The 14,959-nt window shown below is 50.5% G+C and overlaps 1 protein-coding gene across 5 annotated transcripts; it reads left to right on the top strand.

Moving 5' to 3' along the window:
* The first annotated feature begins 497 nt into the window (after nt 1-497).
* Myadm (myeloid associated differentiation marker) lies at nt 498-11,250 on the top strand. 5 transcript variants are annotated; one of them, XM_048452150.3, is made up of 3 exons: nt 498-664; nt 4,560-4,647; nt 8,718-11,250. In XM_048452150.3, the coding sequence occupies exon 3, from the start codon at nt 8,720-8,722 to the stop codon at nt 9,671-9,673; it is 954 nt and encodes a 317-aa protein (XP_048308107.2). In that variant the 5' UTR covers nt 498-664; nt 4,560-4,647; nt 8,718-8,719; the 3' UTR covers nt 9,674-11,250. The 5 variants fall into 5 exon arrangements, with proteins under 5 accessions (XP_048308107.2, XP_048308105.2, XP_085547599.1 ...); XM_048452148.3 differs by lacking the exon at nt 498-664 and adding an exon at nt 1,873-2,004; XM_085691473.2 differs by lacking the exon at nt 498-664 and adding an exon at nt 2,132-2,150.
* The last annotated feature ends 3,709 nt before the right edge of the window (nt 11,251-14,959 follow it).

Genomic DNA, 14,959 nt, shown 5'->3' with positions numbered 1-14,959 from the left:
GCAAAACACTCAGACACATTAAAAACTAATAAATCAAAAAAATAAATAAAAACAAACAAAAAGCAAAATCCTGCCTTCCACAGACCAACAAGATACCTCAAGTGGATAGAGGCACTTGCTAACCAAACTGATGACCTGAGCTGGATCCTCAGATCCTACATGGCGGAAGGAGAAAACTGACCCCACAAATTGTCCTCTGACTTCCACATTTGCACTCTAACACATAAAATAAGTAAACGTGTGTGTGTTTAAACTAAACTAAAACCCTCCCTTATGCAGGCCAGAGGATGACGAAGAGGGTCTTTTTGTGTGTCTTCGCGGGAATGCAAAGTGAGTTGCAGCTCTTCACCTACCCATTCCCTATACCTCGGTCCCCACCCCCACTCCACCAATCCCTAAGCAAGCGCCCAGGTCCCCCCTACAGCTCCTCCCTCCTCCGTAGGGCACGTTGCTGGCGGTTCTGTGCTCCTGGACCCCTTCCGACCCTTCCCTTCGCAACGTTCCTGGATCCCACTGTTGGGCTGAGCCTCTAAGCCTCCTTAGACCTTCTGGAAGACGACCAGAAGCAGCCGCGGGGAAGAGCCTAGCATCTGCAGCCAGCCGCCACTAGGCCCCGCCCAGCAGCAGCGGAGCAGGGCCGCGCCCGGGACCGCTGCAGAGCGGGGTGAGTGAGAGCGACTAGGAGGGAGGGAGCCAGGTATCCCGGGTCCCCGCCCTGCCCAAGGGGCCGGCGGCGCGACCTTCAGCTCCCTCGGCAGCACGACCTTCAACTCCCTTTCCCATTTGGCTCAGTCCAATCTTTCAGGTCCTCAAATCCGACGGGAAAAAAAAAAGCCCAATCCTAAAGCCCTTCCCTGCTTTGCCCCCTCCTCCTCGGGACACCACGGGGCCCGCCGTATCCCTCCCATATGGTAGAACCCAGAATTCAGAACTCCAGGCTCTAGGCCCGTCCTCGTAAAGATTCTGAGTCCCTCCCTGTTTCCTGAAGGCAGGAATGCTAGCCAAAAATAGCTCGCCCTTCGAGACTCAGGAGACTCAGCAGACAACCAGCCACATATATTCTGAAAACCATCTGATCGTTCAGAAGTCTGGGGACACCCCCCCCAGATTTCCAGTAATTTAGCTACTATTCATCACCCCTTCGCCTCTCTTGACTGTGATCTTCTGAGGCGTAGCCCAGTCCTCTTGTCGCAGTTACAGTGTATGGCCCACTCCGGCCCACTCCCGTCTAGGAAGACCCCCCTAAACACAGAAATATGGTCTTTGTTCTTTGCGGGTGGAGCCTTGCTACTCAAGGTTGCTTGCTCAGAACTCCTAAAAGCTCTAGGCCTGGCACCCTAAATTCCTTTCTTTTTCAGGTAGACAAGACCCTAGTCCATAGATTCCGTTAAACTATGAGGTCTGGTCTTAAATACGCTGCGATCTGGATATAATTTTTTTTCCTTCGGTCAGCGTTTGGGATCAGATAGACAAGGACAGAGAAGCAGAGAGAGGGAGAATTGAATGAGGGATAAGACTAGGCGTGGGTACCCAAGCTGGGGGCGACGGGGGTGGGGTGGGGAAGGGGGCTCTAAAAACAAACCGTAAACATGTAGGTTTCTACGGCAACGGCATTCTCGGGCCTACCCTGGAGAGTTCATTCTAGAGCTATGTCAAGGAGGATAGCCCCTGGGAGCCCCCGCGCCGCCAGCTGCTGTGTCTTCCTGTTTTGTCTCCACGGCAACGGTGACCTCAGCCCTGCACCCCCTCCCTGGTTTGGCTAGAAATAGGCGACGTTCTAGTCTTTAGAGGGGCGTGGTGTGACATTAGCCCCGCCTTGGGGGCCGACCAGGGATAGCCCAAGCGGAGGGAAAGTACCCCCCCTTCACCGCCCAAATCAGACCCAAGCCCCGCCCTCAGCCCCGCCCTCGCACGCTTCTCAGATGGTCAACTCCACCCAGCCCAAGACCCTTCTGGTCCGCAGCTGTTGCTCTGTTTCTGCCGCAGACACCACTGACTGGAGAGGTGAGGCTGCAGGGACCCCGAAGGGAAGGAGTGGTAGCCCAAGATCCTGGGGTCTAGAAAGAGAAGTGAGCAGGGATTCAGATGTCTGGGTCCCTAGAAACACTCCCATTTGAGCCAGAACTCTGAGCTCATACAGGTCTTAGAAGGTAATAAGAAGGGATTAGAGAGTGGGCACTTGGGTCTGAGGTAGGACGGTGGGGGTTGAGCCCCTGAGGCTGAGAAAGGTAAAATGGGGTCTGGAATACTAGATAAGACCGAACAGGCCTGGGATCCGAATTTAGATGGGTCTTGGGGCACGGAGGGATGGATTTGGGGCTTAATCCGGAGGAGGGCGGGGGGGTCTGAATTTGTTTTGAGGGAGGAGGGACTGAGTTCTGAACTTGGCGTGAAGGAGGCGAGTGCGACTGGGATCCGGACTCTAGGGTTTGAGGACCTGGAGAGATGGAGTATAGATCCCTGAATCTGAGGATACGAGGTTTGCATCTGGTGCCCAGAGGTGCTCAGGAGGGGGAGAAGTCCGTGGTCTGAACCTCCTTCCAGAGGCCCTATATGGGCAGTTGGAGTGTGGGGGGAGCTGTGGCATTAAGGCTGTGTCCACTGATGGTGTGGGGCGTGGCCGGGAGTCTGATCAGGGCAGTGCCCAAGTCTATGGTATGATAGATGACCTCAGGAGTGTAGCTGTGGGGGTGGTGGTAGCAGGGGTGCTGGGTGTGGCCCGGGAGAGTGGAACTAGATCTAGGAGGAAGCTCAAGGGGCGTTTCCTTGCCCTGCTTAGGTCTTTGAGCATTCCTGAGCTCTGATTTCAAACAGTGCTAGAGGCCCTCTTGAGGGGCAAGGGCGTCATCACTCCCTTTTTCTTCCTCCTTTCCTAAACAACGTTCCTCCAGGCCTAGGGATTTATGCTCTTCTTCCCTCCTCCTCCAATGTTTATGGCGGGACAGTAGCCTACTTTTTTTTTTTTTTTTGAGAGAGACGTGTATAACCTTGGTTGTCCTGGAACTTGCTCTGTAGACCTTGCTGGCCCTGAGCTCGCAGAGATCCGCCTGTCTCTGCTTCCTGAGTGTTGGGATTAAACGCAATCAGTAGCCCACTTTTTACAGTGCCGGGTATGGGACTAATCCTGGCTTCCCATTAACCGTTCCAGGTGAAACTGAGTTTCTCCCTTCCTGTGGCTTCTACCAGGTGAACTAGCACTGACCTGGGAACCTACATTTATTGTGTGTACCTAATTCTAATTTAGCATGAGTTTTACAGCCTGGTGCTGGGAAAGCGATGCGTCCTCCAGTTTAGCAAGGCGCATTCGGAGCATTTTAAAGCGAGTTCAGGTCTGGTGGGTACTCAAGAGTTTTATTTCCCTAACCACATACCCACTGGTTGTTGGGGGTTGAACCCAGTACCTCCACCTACCTCACCACTACCGATCTCCTTCTTCCCTTTTTTGTTTCTTTGTTTTGAGTTTTGGTTTGTCTTGAAGTCTATGGCTACAGGAAGGCCTTGAATTTCCAATTCTGCCTTTGCCAGGGTTCTGGGAATACAGTCCTGCGCTACCAGGCCAGACTCATCTCCATTCCATTCTTGGAGGGACAAAAACAAAAAAGATAAAATAAAAATTCCCAGTACTTGGGAGACAGAGGCATGCGGATCTCTGTGAGCTCCAGGCCAGCACATAGTGAGCGCCAGGCGAGCGAGGGTTATAGAGCAAGAGCTTGTCTCAAAATAGATTTTTAACTTTGCATGGGGTTTGGGACGCACGTACCACAAGGCGTGTGTGGAGGTCATAGGACAACTTGTGGGAGTCAGTTCTGCCTGGCTTCCAACTCACTTTTCAAGGAACCACACACCCTCCCGCCTCCTCCTAGAACCCAGGATCTCCCCTCCCCCCCCAGTCAGTTCTGCCTGGCTCTCGCAACTCACTTTTCAAGGAACCACAAACAGACCCTCCCGATTCTTTGGAAAACGTTAACTCTCTCTCTCTCTCTCTCTCTCTCTCTCTCTCTCTCTCTCTCTCTCTCTCTCTCTCTCTCTTCCTCTCTCCCCCTCCCCCCCTACACGCGCGTACACGTACAGCCAGTCTCCAGTCTCTAGCTAGGGTGTCACGGAGGGGTGGGTAGCCTCCGACTGGGTCTCCTGGATTTTGGCACCACCTCCTGGTCCCTGCCACATCGCCCAGGCTGAGGCGACTTAAAGCCCTTATAAGGCGCGGAGACGCCGGGCCGGGCGAGGCCGGGCTTCCCGCTCTCAGAACCTCCGCCCTGGGATCTCTTGCAGACTACAAGGCTGGGCTAAATGGTTAACAGCACTCACGCCCCAGCGGTCCCGAGGGCCGGCCCTTTGTCCACATTTGCTTCCACCTCGCCCACGCGGCTAGTCCTAGGGGAGGGACAAGAGGGCGGTGCTTCCTCCGGTTACCCTCTGAGACCTCATCCCGGGGCCTGCAGCCAAGTATGCGTCCCCACCGGGAGATTTGTCCCTGCTGTAGCGTCTAGGGCTTGGGGTCACGGTGCTGCAAGGGAGGACAGTCTGAGTTCCGTCCTGACTGCCTTTCTCCTCCTCAGGGCTTCTATTCAGCCTTTTCCAGGTGCTCAACCACTTCCGCCTTCGCAGCGTGATCTTTCCCCTTCCAGTCTTCAGTTAAGACAGCAGGTGAGTGTGCTAGTGGCCCCTTTTCCAAGTTCTTGAGAGTGGAGCAGTTGTGGTCCAGATTATAATTACAGTGCTTGAAGGCTGTGGTAGGAAGAGCTCCAAGTTTAAGGGAAAAGGCTGGGGGGTTCTGGATCGGGAGTCTAAGACAGGAGGGTCTAGGGTGCTTCCCTTTTGAGTCAGATGGAGGAGGGCCTGAAGCCTGGACCCCTGAGTCTAAGAGCGAAGTGCTTGGAACCTGAACTTCTGAGTCTATGATAGGAGGGCTGGTGATTTCCTGGGTCTTACTAAGGGAGGTTGGCCAGGAATATTGAACTGGATCTACAGGATCTAGGGCCCCATCTCTGGGTATGAGGGAGGAGGGGAATGGTGCCTCGATTCCTAGATCCCCGATAGAGGAGGGACCTGGTAGGGTTCCAGAGGATATAATCAGAGTTACCCATGTGCCTAAGAAGTTGTATCCAGGAGCTGGCTCCTGTGTACTTTTGGGAGCTCTTCTGGGACAGTGTGAGCTTCCAGAGGTTAAAGCCTACCCTTTTGTCTTTCCGCGGGCCTGACCTTAGCATGATTTTTCCTGAGGGAAAGTTAGGAATAACTTATGCTTGTCTCAGAGCATAAGATATCATACCGCTGCTGGGTGGTGGGAAACACCTTTAATTCCAGCACAAGGGAGGCAGAGACAGGCGGATCTCTGTGAGTTCCAGGACAGCCTGGTCTACAGTGTGAGTTCCAGGACATCCAGGGCTACACAGAGAAACCCTGTCTCAAAAAACAAAAAAGGATGATGGACCAAATAATCTGTTAAGCCAGGTGCAGCCTGCTGAGCCAGTGACTTGATTGGGATACTTACAGGGAGGGGCATGGACATCACTGAAAAACCCACCCCAGCATGGGTGATGAAAGATATATTCCTGGGTCATAGGTCGGTGGGCCTTGTACCTTTTACGCATGCATAGCCGCAGATGTGAGCGCGGGAAGATCCCTAATTTAGGCCACGTGTGAATAAGGGTGATGTGTCCGGGCTGGACCATCCCAGCAACCAAGGAGTTGGCGTGGGTGTTTGTGTGAAATTTCAAATTGAAATATATTTTCAGTATATAGCCCATATAACCCAGGTTGGCTTTGAACTCCCTAAGTAGCGGAGAATAGTCTTGAACTTCTGATCTTCCAGTCTCTACCTTCTGTGTGCTAGCAGTCATGTACCACCACACCTGGTCCATCCTATGCTGAGGATCAAACCTGGGGCCTCATGAGCCTTAGCCAAGCCCTCTACCAACAGAGCTGTAAAGTCATACCTTCCATGGTTTGATTTTAAAATGCAGCCATGCTGAAATACTTCATTCAGGGTAACTTGAATGAATTCGTGTTCACGACCTGTTCGGCTCAGAATGAACTATCATGCCATTTATTTATTTATTTATTTATTTATTTGGTTTTTCGAAAAAGAATTTCTCTGTGTAGATCTGCCATCTGCAACTCTGTAGACCAGGCTGGCCTAGAACTCAGAGATCCACCTGCTTCTGCCTCCCAAGAACTGGGATTAAAGGCATTCACCACCACTGCCCAACTATATTCACCCTCCACATTCCACCCCCAATCCAATGAAATATCCACCACCCACCTGCACCCCATCTACTTAATTGTTCAATGTCATCCTCCTCATCCCCCCCCCCCCCACACACACAGGGTTTTTCTGTAGCTTTGGAGTTTGTCCTGGAACCTGCTCTGTAGACCAGGCTGACCTCGAACTCACAAAGATCTGCCTGCCTCTGCCTCCCAAATGCTGGGATTAAAGGTGTGTGCCACCACTGCCCGGCTTGTGTGTGTGTTTCTGTGTGTGCATACCTGCGGCAAGTATACGGAGGTCAGAGGACAATTTGCAGAATTCAGTTCTATTCACCATGTGGGTCTTGCTCTGTTGCAAGTTCCTTTACCAGCTGAGCATCTACTTTGGCCCAGGTCTTCCTAGCTTTTGAGTCATTTGAGCTTCTCCCCTCCCTCCAGCAGCTGATGTTCAAGTCAGAGGAAATAACTGTAGAATGATACTAGCAATAAGGAAGTTTTATTTCCCAGGATCTGGGAACCACCTCCCCAGCATCAGCTGAGAGGTCAGACAGTCATACAGAGGAGGACTCTGGCATCTAGTCCCTGTTCTGAGTTTCCAGAATAAGGAAATAGAAGCTGTGGTTTGTCACTGGAAAAAAAGGTGGTAGTCCTTCTACCCCCATCCTATGTCTGGGTGACATGGGATGTCAGAAGAGTGAGAGGCCTGTCCTGAGCTCCAACCCTGCAGGACTGATCTTGAAAACTAGACATTTCAGTGGATGAAGCTGGGCCACTGAAGGGTAGGAGTGGAGGGAGTTGGATTTTCCTGAACTTGAGGAACCTGTTGACTGAGTCCCTATAGGAAGTGATAGGCTTACTGATAGGAAAGAGGAAACTGAGCTGTCTTTTGATCTGTTTCCATGTCTGAAGTAGGATTAGGGGGAGGATGGGTGAAACTTAGGGGAGAAAGAAAACTTGATGTTTGAATCAGAGGTCTCTGGGAGGGCAGTGAGAAGGATGGAGGTCCAGCGCTCTGGTTAGATGTGGGAGCTGGAATTAAAGTTGGAATATTGGATGTGTAGGGGCTGCTAATATCTAGGTTGCTTTTACATAAAAGAAATCTTTTTTGCGGGGAAGTGGTGGCACACGCCTTTAATCCTAGCACTCGGGAATCAGAGACAGGCAACTCTTAGTGAGTTCCAGGCCAACCTGTGGTCTACAAAGAGAGTTTCAGGACAGCTGGGGCATTTATACAGAGAAACTCTGTGTTATACTCAAAATAAAAAATAAAAAAAAGTCTACTCACAGGGCCTAAAGTATGAGGAAGTTGGAGTCTTGGCTGTGGAGAAACTAGAGATGCCTGGCTTGCTGCAGGGGCAAAGTGGGAACTCTGTTCACAGGGCCTGGGGTATAAAGCCCTGGGTCATGCAGAGGAGGAAATGACACAGGCAGGATCTTAGACCATAATCTTTCTGTTGCTTTTTTTTTTTTCCTGGTGGTCCTCACTGAGGGTTGAATGAGCTTTCATATATATATATTTTAAAGGTAGACTTTCATTTTATAGCCCAGGCAGGCCTAGATTAGTTCAGGCTGGCTTCTATCTCACGGTAACCCTACCTCCACCTCTGAAATGCTAGGTTCACAGTCTGCACTTCTGTACTTGGTCTGTGCAGTGCAGGAGTTGGACCAGGCCTTCCTGAATGGTAGGCAAGCATGTTATCAACTGAGCCACATCCCCAAGACCACAGTCTTAGGTGTGTGTTTGGGGTGGGTTCTGTATGCACACATGTGGAGGTCAGTGGCGACTCGGAGGAGTTGGTGCTCTCCTTCCATCCACCAGGTGTCTCCCAGGGATCCAGTTCAGTTTGTCCAGTATGGCAACAAGTTCCTTTGTCCACTGTCTCCCCGGCCCACCATACTCCAGCAGTCGAGAGGTTGCTGAGTGCCTGGGGAAGGAGAGCAAGAAGTGCTGCTTTGGGTCTCTGGATTCTGAGTTCTCTCACAGGAAGATTTGGGATGAGCCTAGAGCCTAGATGACCAATTTATTTGTTTGCTTTGTTTTGTTTTTTTGTTTTTTCAAGACAGGGTTTCTCTATGTAGCTTTGAAGCCTGTTCTAGAACTCACTGTGTAGACCAGGTTGGCCTCGAACTCAGAGATCCATCTGCTTCTGCCTCCTGAGTGCTGGGATTAAGGGCGTGCGCCACCAGCACCCGGCTGATCAATTAATTCATTCTTTTAGTTTATAAACAAGTTCCATTTTCCCCCCCTTCATTTGATAGGGATTCTCTATGTAGCCTTGGCTGTCCTGGAACACGCTCTGAAGACCAGGCTGGCCTCGAACTCACAGAGTTCCTCCTGCGTGCTGCTAATAAAGGTGTTCACCACCACTTCCTGACTAACAAATTCCTTATTTTGAGACATACCCTTTTCAGAGTTTAGAGTAATTGTTCCAAGACAGATGAGGAGCTTGGTGTCTGGATTCCTCGGTATGAGACCTTATCCAAATGCTTTTGTTTTTTTTTCTCAGCCATGCCGGTAACAGTAACCCGCACCACCATCACTACTACAACGACATCATCCTCCACTATTGTGGGGTCCCCTCGGGCACTGACGCAGCCCCTGGGCCTCCTCCGTCTCCTGCAGCTAATCTCCACTTGTGTGGCTTTCTCACTGGTAGCCAGTGTGGCTGCTTGGACTGGGCCCATGGGTAACTGGGCCATGTTCACCTGGTGTTTCTGCTTTGCTGTGACCCTCATCATTCTTATCGTGGAATTGGGTGGACTCCAGACCCGCTTCCCCCTGTCGTGGCGAAACTTCCCCATCACCTATGCCTGCTATGCAGCTCTCTTCTGCCTGTCGTCCTCCATCATATATCCCACCACCTATGTGCAGTTCATGGCTCACGGACGTACCCGGGACCACGCCATCGCCGCCACCACCTTCTCCTGTGTCGCCTGTTTGGCCTATGCCACTGAAGTGGCTTGGACTCGTGCAAGGCCTGGTGAGATCACTGGCTACATGGCTACGGTGCCAGGGCTGCTCAAAGTCTTCGAGACCTTTGTAGCCTGTATCATCTTTGCCTTCATCAGCGAACCGTTTCTGTACCAGCAAAAGCCGGCCCTGGAGTGGTGTGTGGCAGTCTATGCCATCTGCTTCATACTAGCTGGGGTGACCATCCTGCTCAACCTGGGGGATTGTACTAACATGTTGCCCATCCCTTTTCCCACCTTCCTGTCAGGCCTAGCCTTACTGTCTGTCCTCCTGTATGCCACTGCCATTGTCCTCTGGCCCCTCTACCAATTTGATCAGAGGTATAATGGCTACCCCCGGCGTTCCTTGGATTCCAGCTGCGCTTATACACACCCGCACTCGGTGTGTTACTGGGACCGCCGACTGGCGGTGGCCATCCTGACAGGTGTCAACCTGCTGGCGTACGTGTCTGATCTGGTGTACTCCACTCGTCTGGTGTTTGTCAAGGTCTAAGGTTAACAAGGGGCTCCCCTCCCCGTCCCTTCTTGTGGCCTCTTCATCTGATTACCCAAGATTTTGGTACCGTGCTATTTCCTCTTCCTACTTCCCTCCTATTTGCTCTTTCTCCTATGTATTCTTCCTGACTTAATGTTCCCTTTCCTTGTTTCTTTTTCTTCCCTTTCCTCTTCCTGTTTGCTTCCCCATATCCTGTTTTGCCCCTGAACTGTCTCCACAGCTTTCTGCCTTACTTCTTTCGTATTCTTGTTTCTGCCTGTTTTCCTGGGAGCCCTCAGAATTCTTGCTTTCTCTCCCTCACCCCTCAAAGGTGCTGGCCCAACACATCCCATACTTCTTTGCAGTTCTTCACCCCATGGGCCTCTTTCGGGGCCTCATTGCCAAAGCATGTCTGCCTGCCTGCCTGCCTGCCTTAGCTGTGCCTTAGTATGTGTGTGTGTGTTAAAGTGGTTGGGGAGCAGGCTGTATATTGTGCCTCTCCTTTAAGTTCAAAACCCTGGAGGTCAGTGATTCCCGGTAGCCAGGAGTCATTAAGCAGAGAGCCTGTCTCTACCTGTCACTCAGTTTTGCTTAAAATTGGCTCTTGAATTTTTACCAGATTTCCTGAAAACCTGTCTATCCTAGATGAAGCAAAGGATGGATGCCTTTTGCTGAATTATTCTCTGTGCTATCCAAAAAACAAGCATAAAAAACATCAAACAAAAATCCACCAAAATAGCCACATGGTCTTAAAGACAACTCTGAAGTATTTCTGAGGGACAGTCATGGTACCCTCCTATCTCAGTGTTAAAAATAACATGACCTGCTTTAGCATGGAGAAGAAAAACGGCCTTTGCCAGCCTTAAAGGCATTATGAGCCTCTTTGATTTTTTTTCCTGAATACAAAGGCAAAAACAAAACAACTAAGAAGCTTTTTGGGTTTTTTGTTTGTTTGGTTTTTCGGAACAGGATTTCTCTGTAGCTTTGGAGCCTGTCCTGGAACTCGCTCTTGTAGACCAGGCTGGCCTCGAACTCACAGAGATCCCCCTGCCTCTGATGAGCGCTGGGATTAAAGGCCTGCACCATCACCCACTGCCCGGCTTTTTATTATTATTATTATTATTTTTAAGGTTTTTGAGACAGGGTCTCATATAGCTCAGGCTGGTTTCAAAGCTGTGTAGCTGAGGCTGCCCTTGAATCCTTGGTCTTCCCATCTCCACCTTCTGGGTGCCGAGATTACAGGTGTACTACCACACCCCAATTGTGTAACCTCATTCAGGAGAGAAGTTCCTTAACTCTTAACAATCTTTTCTTTGGGGGGTGGGGGCGTCAGGGTTGGAATGGCTTGTGTGTGCTGCACACGCACCCAGGTCTGTGTGTGTTAGTTGCTTCTTGCTGCTGCTTTTCTGCTTCTCTGGGACTCACATGCATTACTTGGTATACATATATATATATATTATAAGTGTATAAATATATATTTTATTTTTTTTAATTTTCTGGAGCTTTGCTAGCTCCTACTGTCAGTCATCCCCTCCCACCTACCCCCCATATCCATAATGTTCTTTTTTAAAATCTCAATATAAAGATAACAGGAAGACTCATGCTTTATTTATCATGACTGGGGGGAGTCTGGGAAGGTGGGTGGGAAAGGCTCAAAGAGAGGGTTGAGACCCAGATTCTTTAGTTTGATGGCAGAGGGGTGTTGCGACTAAGAACCTTGGCCTCATCAGAAAACAGTGGCAGTGTCTGGATTTTTTTTTTTCCTTCTTTTAAGACCATCTCATGTAGCCTAGACTGACCTCAAAATCACTATGTAGCCCAGGATGAACTCAAGGCCTGCCTCTGCCTCCAGTGCTGGGATTGCAGGCATGAGCCACCACACCCCGTTTATGTAGGGCTAAGGACTGAACCCAGAGCTCAGCATTGCTAGACTTCACCAACTGAGCTATGTACCATAGCCTGTTTGTTTTTCAAATTATTCTGTAAAACCATGAGAGCTCGGAGGTTGGCTAAAGGCACATGCTTCAGCATCTGACTTTGAATCCCAGTATCCATGGAATAAGCTGAGCATCCCGCAAACTCACGCAACACTCCTGCCATGGTTGGGGAAGGGGGGGCAGAGACAGGAGAATCACTGGGACTTGCTGGCTTCCTGCCTCAGAGTGCAGGAAGGTGACTAGATTACTCTTTTCTGGCCTCTATGCCCACATTCACACAGACATACACAGACATTTATCATCTTTTTAAAGAGGGCAGAAACCAGGAAGGTGGGCTAAGAACGGCATGAACATGACTTCTCCCCCAGAGAGTCGCATGAGTACTTAAGACATACAAAGCACCATGGCTTGGCAAGCGGCTTGCTTAGCATGTACAAGGCCCTGGCAGTTCTCTTCCTAGCAACGCACATAGATTCTGGAGGAAAACCTCAGAAATCCAGTGTCCTGGGGCTAGAGGGGGTGTCCTTGCAGTTAAAAATGCTTGACCTCAGTCCACAGCACCCACATCAGCAGCTCACAACAGTTTCAAGAGACTGACAGCTCAGAGGTTAAAACTGCTGACACCCTCTGGTCTCCGCCACTCACACTGACTTATACAAGTAAGCCTTAAAAAAAAAAAATCCAGCGTCCAAGCTGAGCACATCAGCACTTGGGAGGCAGAGGCAAGCAGATCTCTGGGTTCAAGGCCAGCCTGGTCTACAGAGCTAGTTGCAGAACAGCCACTTCTACCCAGAGGACAAAACAAAACCCATGTATTCCAATTTGAGTGCAATGGCTTTCTCCAAAATTCACTCCTTTCCCCCATGTTTCCCAGCATAGACTCTTGGCAGTTCATGGACATCATTCTTTCTCCTGAGTTCCACCCATATCTGCCTCCTCCTTGACTACCCTCTGTCCAACTTACCCTTTCCCCAGAGGGGCCCACTCCATCCAGTTCTGATCCTGCCCATCCCTGCTGAAATCCACCTGAATAAGGTATCACATACGGAAAACACACACACGTAGAACACAGAGATTCCAGGATCAGGTTGGAGAGATGGCTCGGGTTAAAAGCACTGGCTTCTCTTCCAGAGGGCCCAAGTTCAACTCCCAGCACCCACATGGCAGCTTACAACTGCTTATAACTCCAGTTCCAGGTGTCTCGCACCTTCACAGGCAAAATACCAATGCATATAAAAATAAATAAATCATTTAAAAAAAAAATTCCAGGATTATCTGGGCGGTGGAGTATGCCTTTAATAACAGCATTTGGCAGCCTAGTCTACAAAGCGAGCTCTGGCAGAGCCAGGACTGTTAAATGAAGAAACTCTGTCTCGAAACACCAAAAAGAAAAAATTCAGGATCACAGGATCATACCATCCTTTTTTTCCCCACCTGTAACTTGGAAAACGAAGGACATGATTGCTCTTAGGTGTGGTGGAGGAGGTTTATTGTAGAGAAAAGGGAGAGCATAGCCAGAGAAAAACATTTGGGAGAGTTCACAGTGAACAGGGTCAAGCTGGGCACTGTGAGGAGAGCGGGGAGGGGAGAGCCAGGAGACCAAGAGGTCAGGGCAGTGAAGGGTAGACAGAAGAAAGTTAGCTGGGTTATAAACGGAAGGACAACTGGGGGAAGGGCATTTTATCCTCGGCTGGAGAAGTTCAGGGTAGGGATTGGGGTATGCTAGCCATACTCTACTAACAGGTAGGGACTGAGGAAGGCAGGGAGAACCTGGCTGCCAGGTCTGCTTTGATATTTTAAATAGGGACGTCAGTTAGCCTTTTGACCCGGGTTTAAGATTCAACAGGAAATACGTAGGAGAAGGGCCAGTTAGGACACGCACTCAAGGCGAAAGAAAAAGTTTATTTATTTATTTATTTATTTATTTATTTATTTATTTATTTTTTAGTGTTTACCAAGACCTAAGTGCATGAATCCCTATTTTCAAGAGGGCATCACACCCACTCCTTCCCCGACCCGGTTCAGAATACCTTCTAGAAGATACCAGAAAGAACAGCTAGAGGGTTGTGTTGGTGGATCAGTCGGTACAAGGTCCTCGGTCTAATCCTCAGCACCTGAACACTCAGGCTGTGGTAAGCCACGTACACCTAGAGGTGACTTGCAGGGTGGGCAGGGAACTCTGCGTTCAGCGACGGGTGTTTAAGGGTTGACTCGAATTCCTCCACCTCTCCTGCACCTTCTGGAATCCCGACGCCACCGCGAGCTAAGCAAAACCGCAAAGAAGGCGTGGTGCTATACAGACAACCGCGCCAATGCCGGCGTCCAGCCCGACGCGCAGGGCACGCTGGGAGGGCTTCCCAAGAATTGCCCGTACGAAGGCCCAACTATAAGTCCCAGAGTGCACTGAGCTCGACAGCCTCTGGCGGGCCAGGTTTCCCCAAGACCTATGAACCGCTTCCTGGCAGAAGAGACCAGTTGTTGTGCCTGAACTACGGGAAAGGCGCACCGTGGGGCGTGGCTTGGGGGGGGGGGGAAGGAACGCAGGGGAGTAGACCTGGGTGGGGGTGCCAGGGAAATCCCAGGGAGACACAGAGTCGGGAGAAGCCCCCATTCAGATAGTCACAGAGAGACACGAGAGACCCCCGAGACAAAGTCACAGAGAGATCCACAAACCCCCCACAACCAGATATAGTCATAGGAAGACACCGAGGAGGCAGGCCCTCAGAGATGGAGAGTTACAGGGAGACACGGAGTGGGGAGAAACCTCCAGAGACGGAGAGCTGTAGGGAGAGACACAGTGGGAAGAAGCCTCTGAGACTCACGGGGAGATAGAGGAGGGAGAAATCCCAGAGAGGGGGCGATCACAGGGAGACACCGAGGAGGGAAAGACTCCCAGAGACAGTCACAGGAGAATGCGGAGGGCGAAGAGACTTCTAGAGACAGAGTTACAAGGAGTCGGGAAGGATTCCCAAAGACAAAGAGGATCACAGAGCCAAAAAGAAAAACCCTGAATGGGTCCGAGAGATGGGGACAGAAGGAAAGAGGCATAGGAAAGGAGCGACAGGCAACTATTCAGGGAGAGCATCCCCTAGCGACAGAAGGGGAGAAATACAAAAGCAGGGAGTGACGGACATCGGGAAACGCTGAACTTAACTGGCAGAGGTGAAGCAGGGAACACATGTTAGTGGAGAAAGGACCGGGAAAGGCAGGGAGATGGAAACATTTCCAGTGCACCATGTGGGGCATGAGGAGAGATGTGAGCAAGAAAAGGAGAGAGGCAGATTGGGAAAATGGAGAGAAAACACAGAGGAGAGAAGAGAGAGAAGAAGAGACAAGAAACGGGAGAGAAAGATGGGACACAACCAGA

Source organism: Myodes glareolus, chromosome 1 (genome assembly GCF_982192425.1).
Source record: "Myodes glareolus chromosome 1, mMyoGla1.1, whole genome shotgun sequence".
In the NCBI taxonomy this organism is placed as follows: Eukaryota; Metazoa; Chordata; class Mammalia; order Rodentia; family Cricetidae; genus Myodes; species Myodes glareolus.
The sequence above is the reverse complement of the archived record's forward strand: the minus strand, read 5'-3'. Positions and strand labels throughout refer to the sequence as shown.

Bases quoted from the DNA above. Each gene is read 5' to 3' on its own strand.
- Myadm (XM_048452150.3), top strand. From the start codon at position 8,720: ATGCCGGTAACAGTAACCCGCACCACCATCACTACTACAACGACATCA.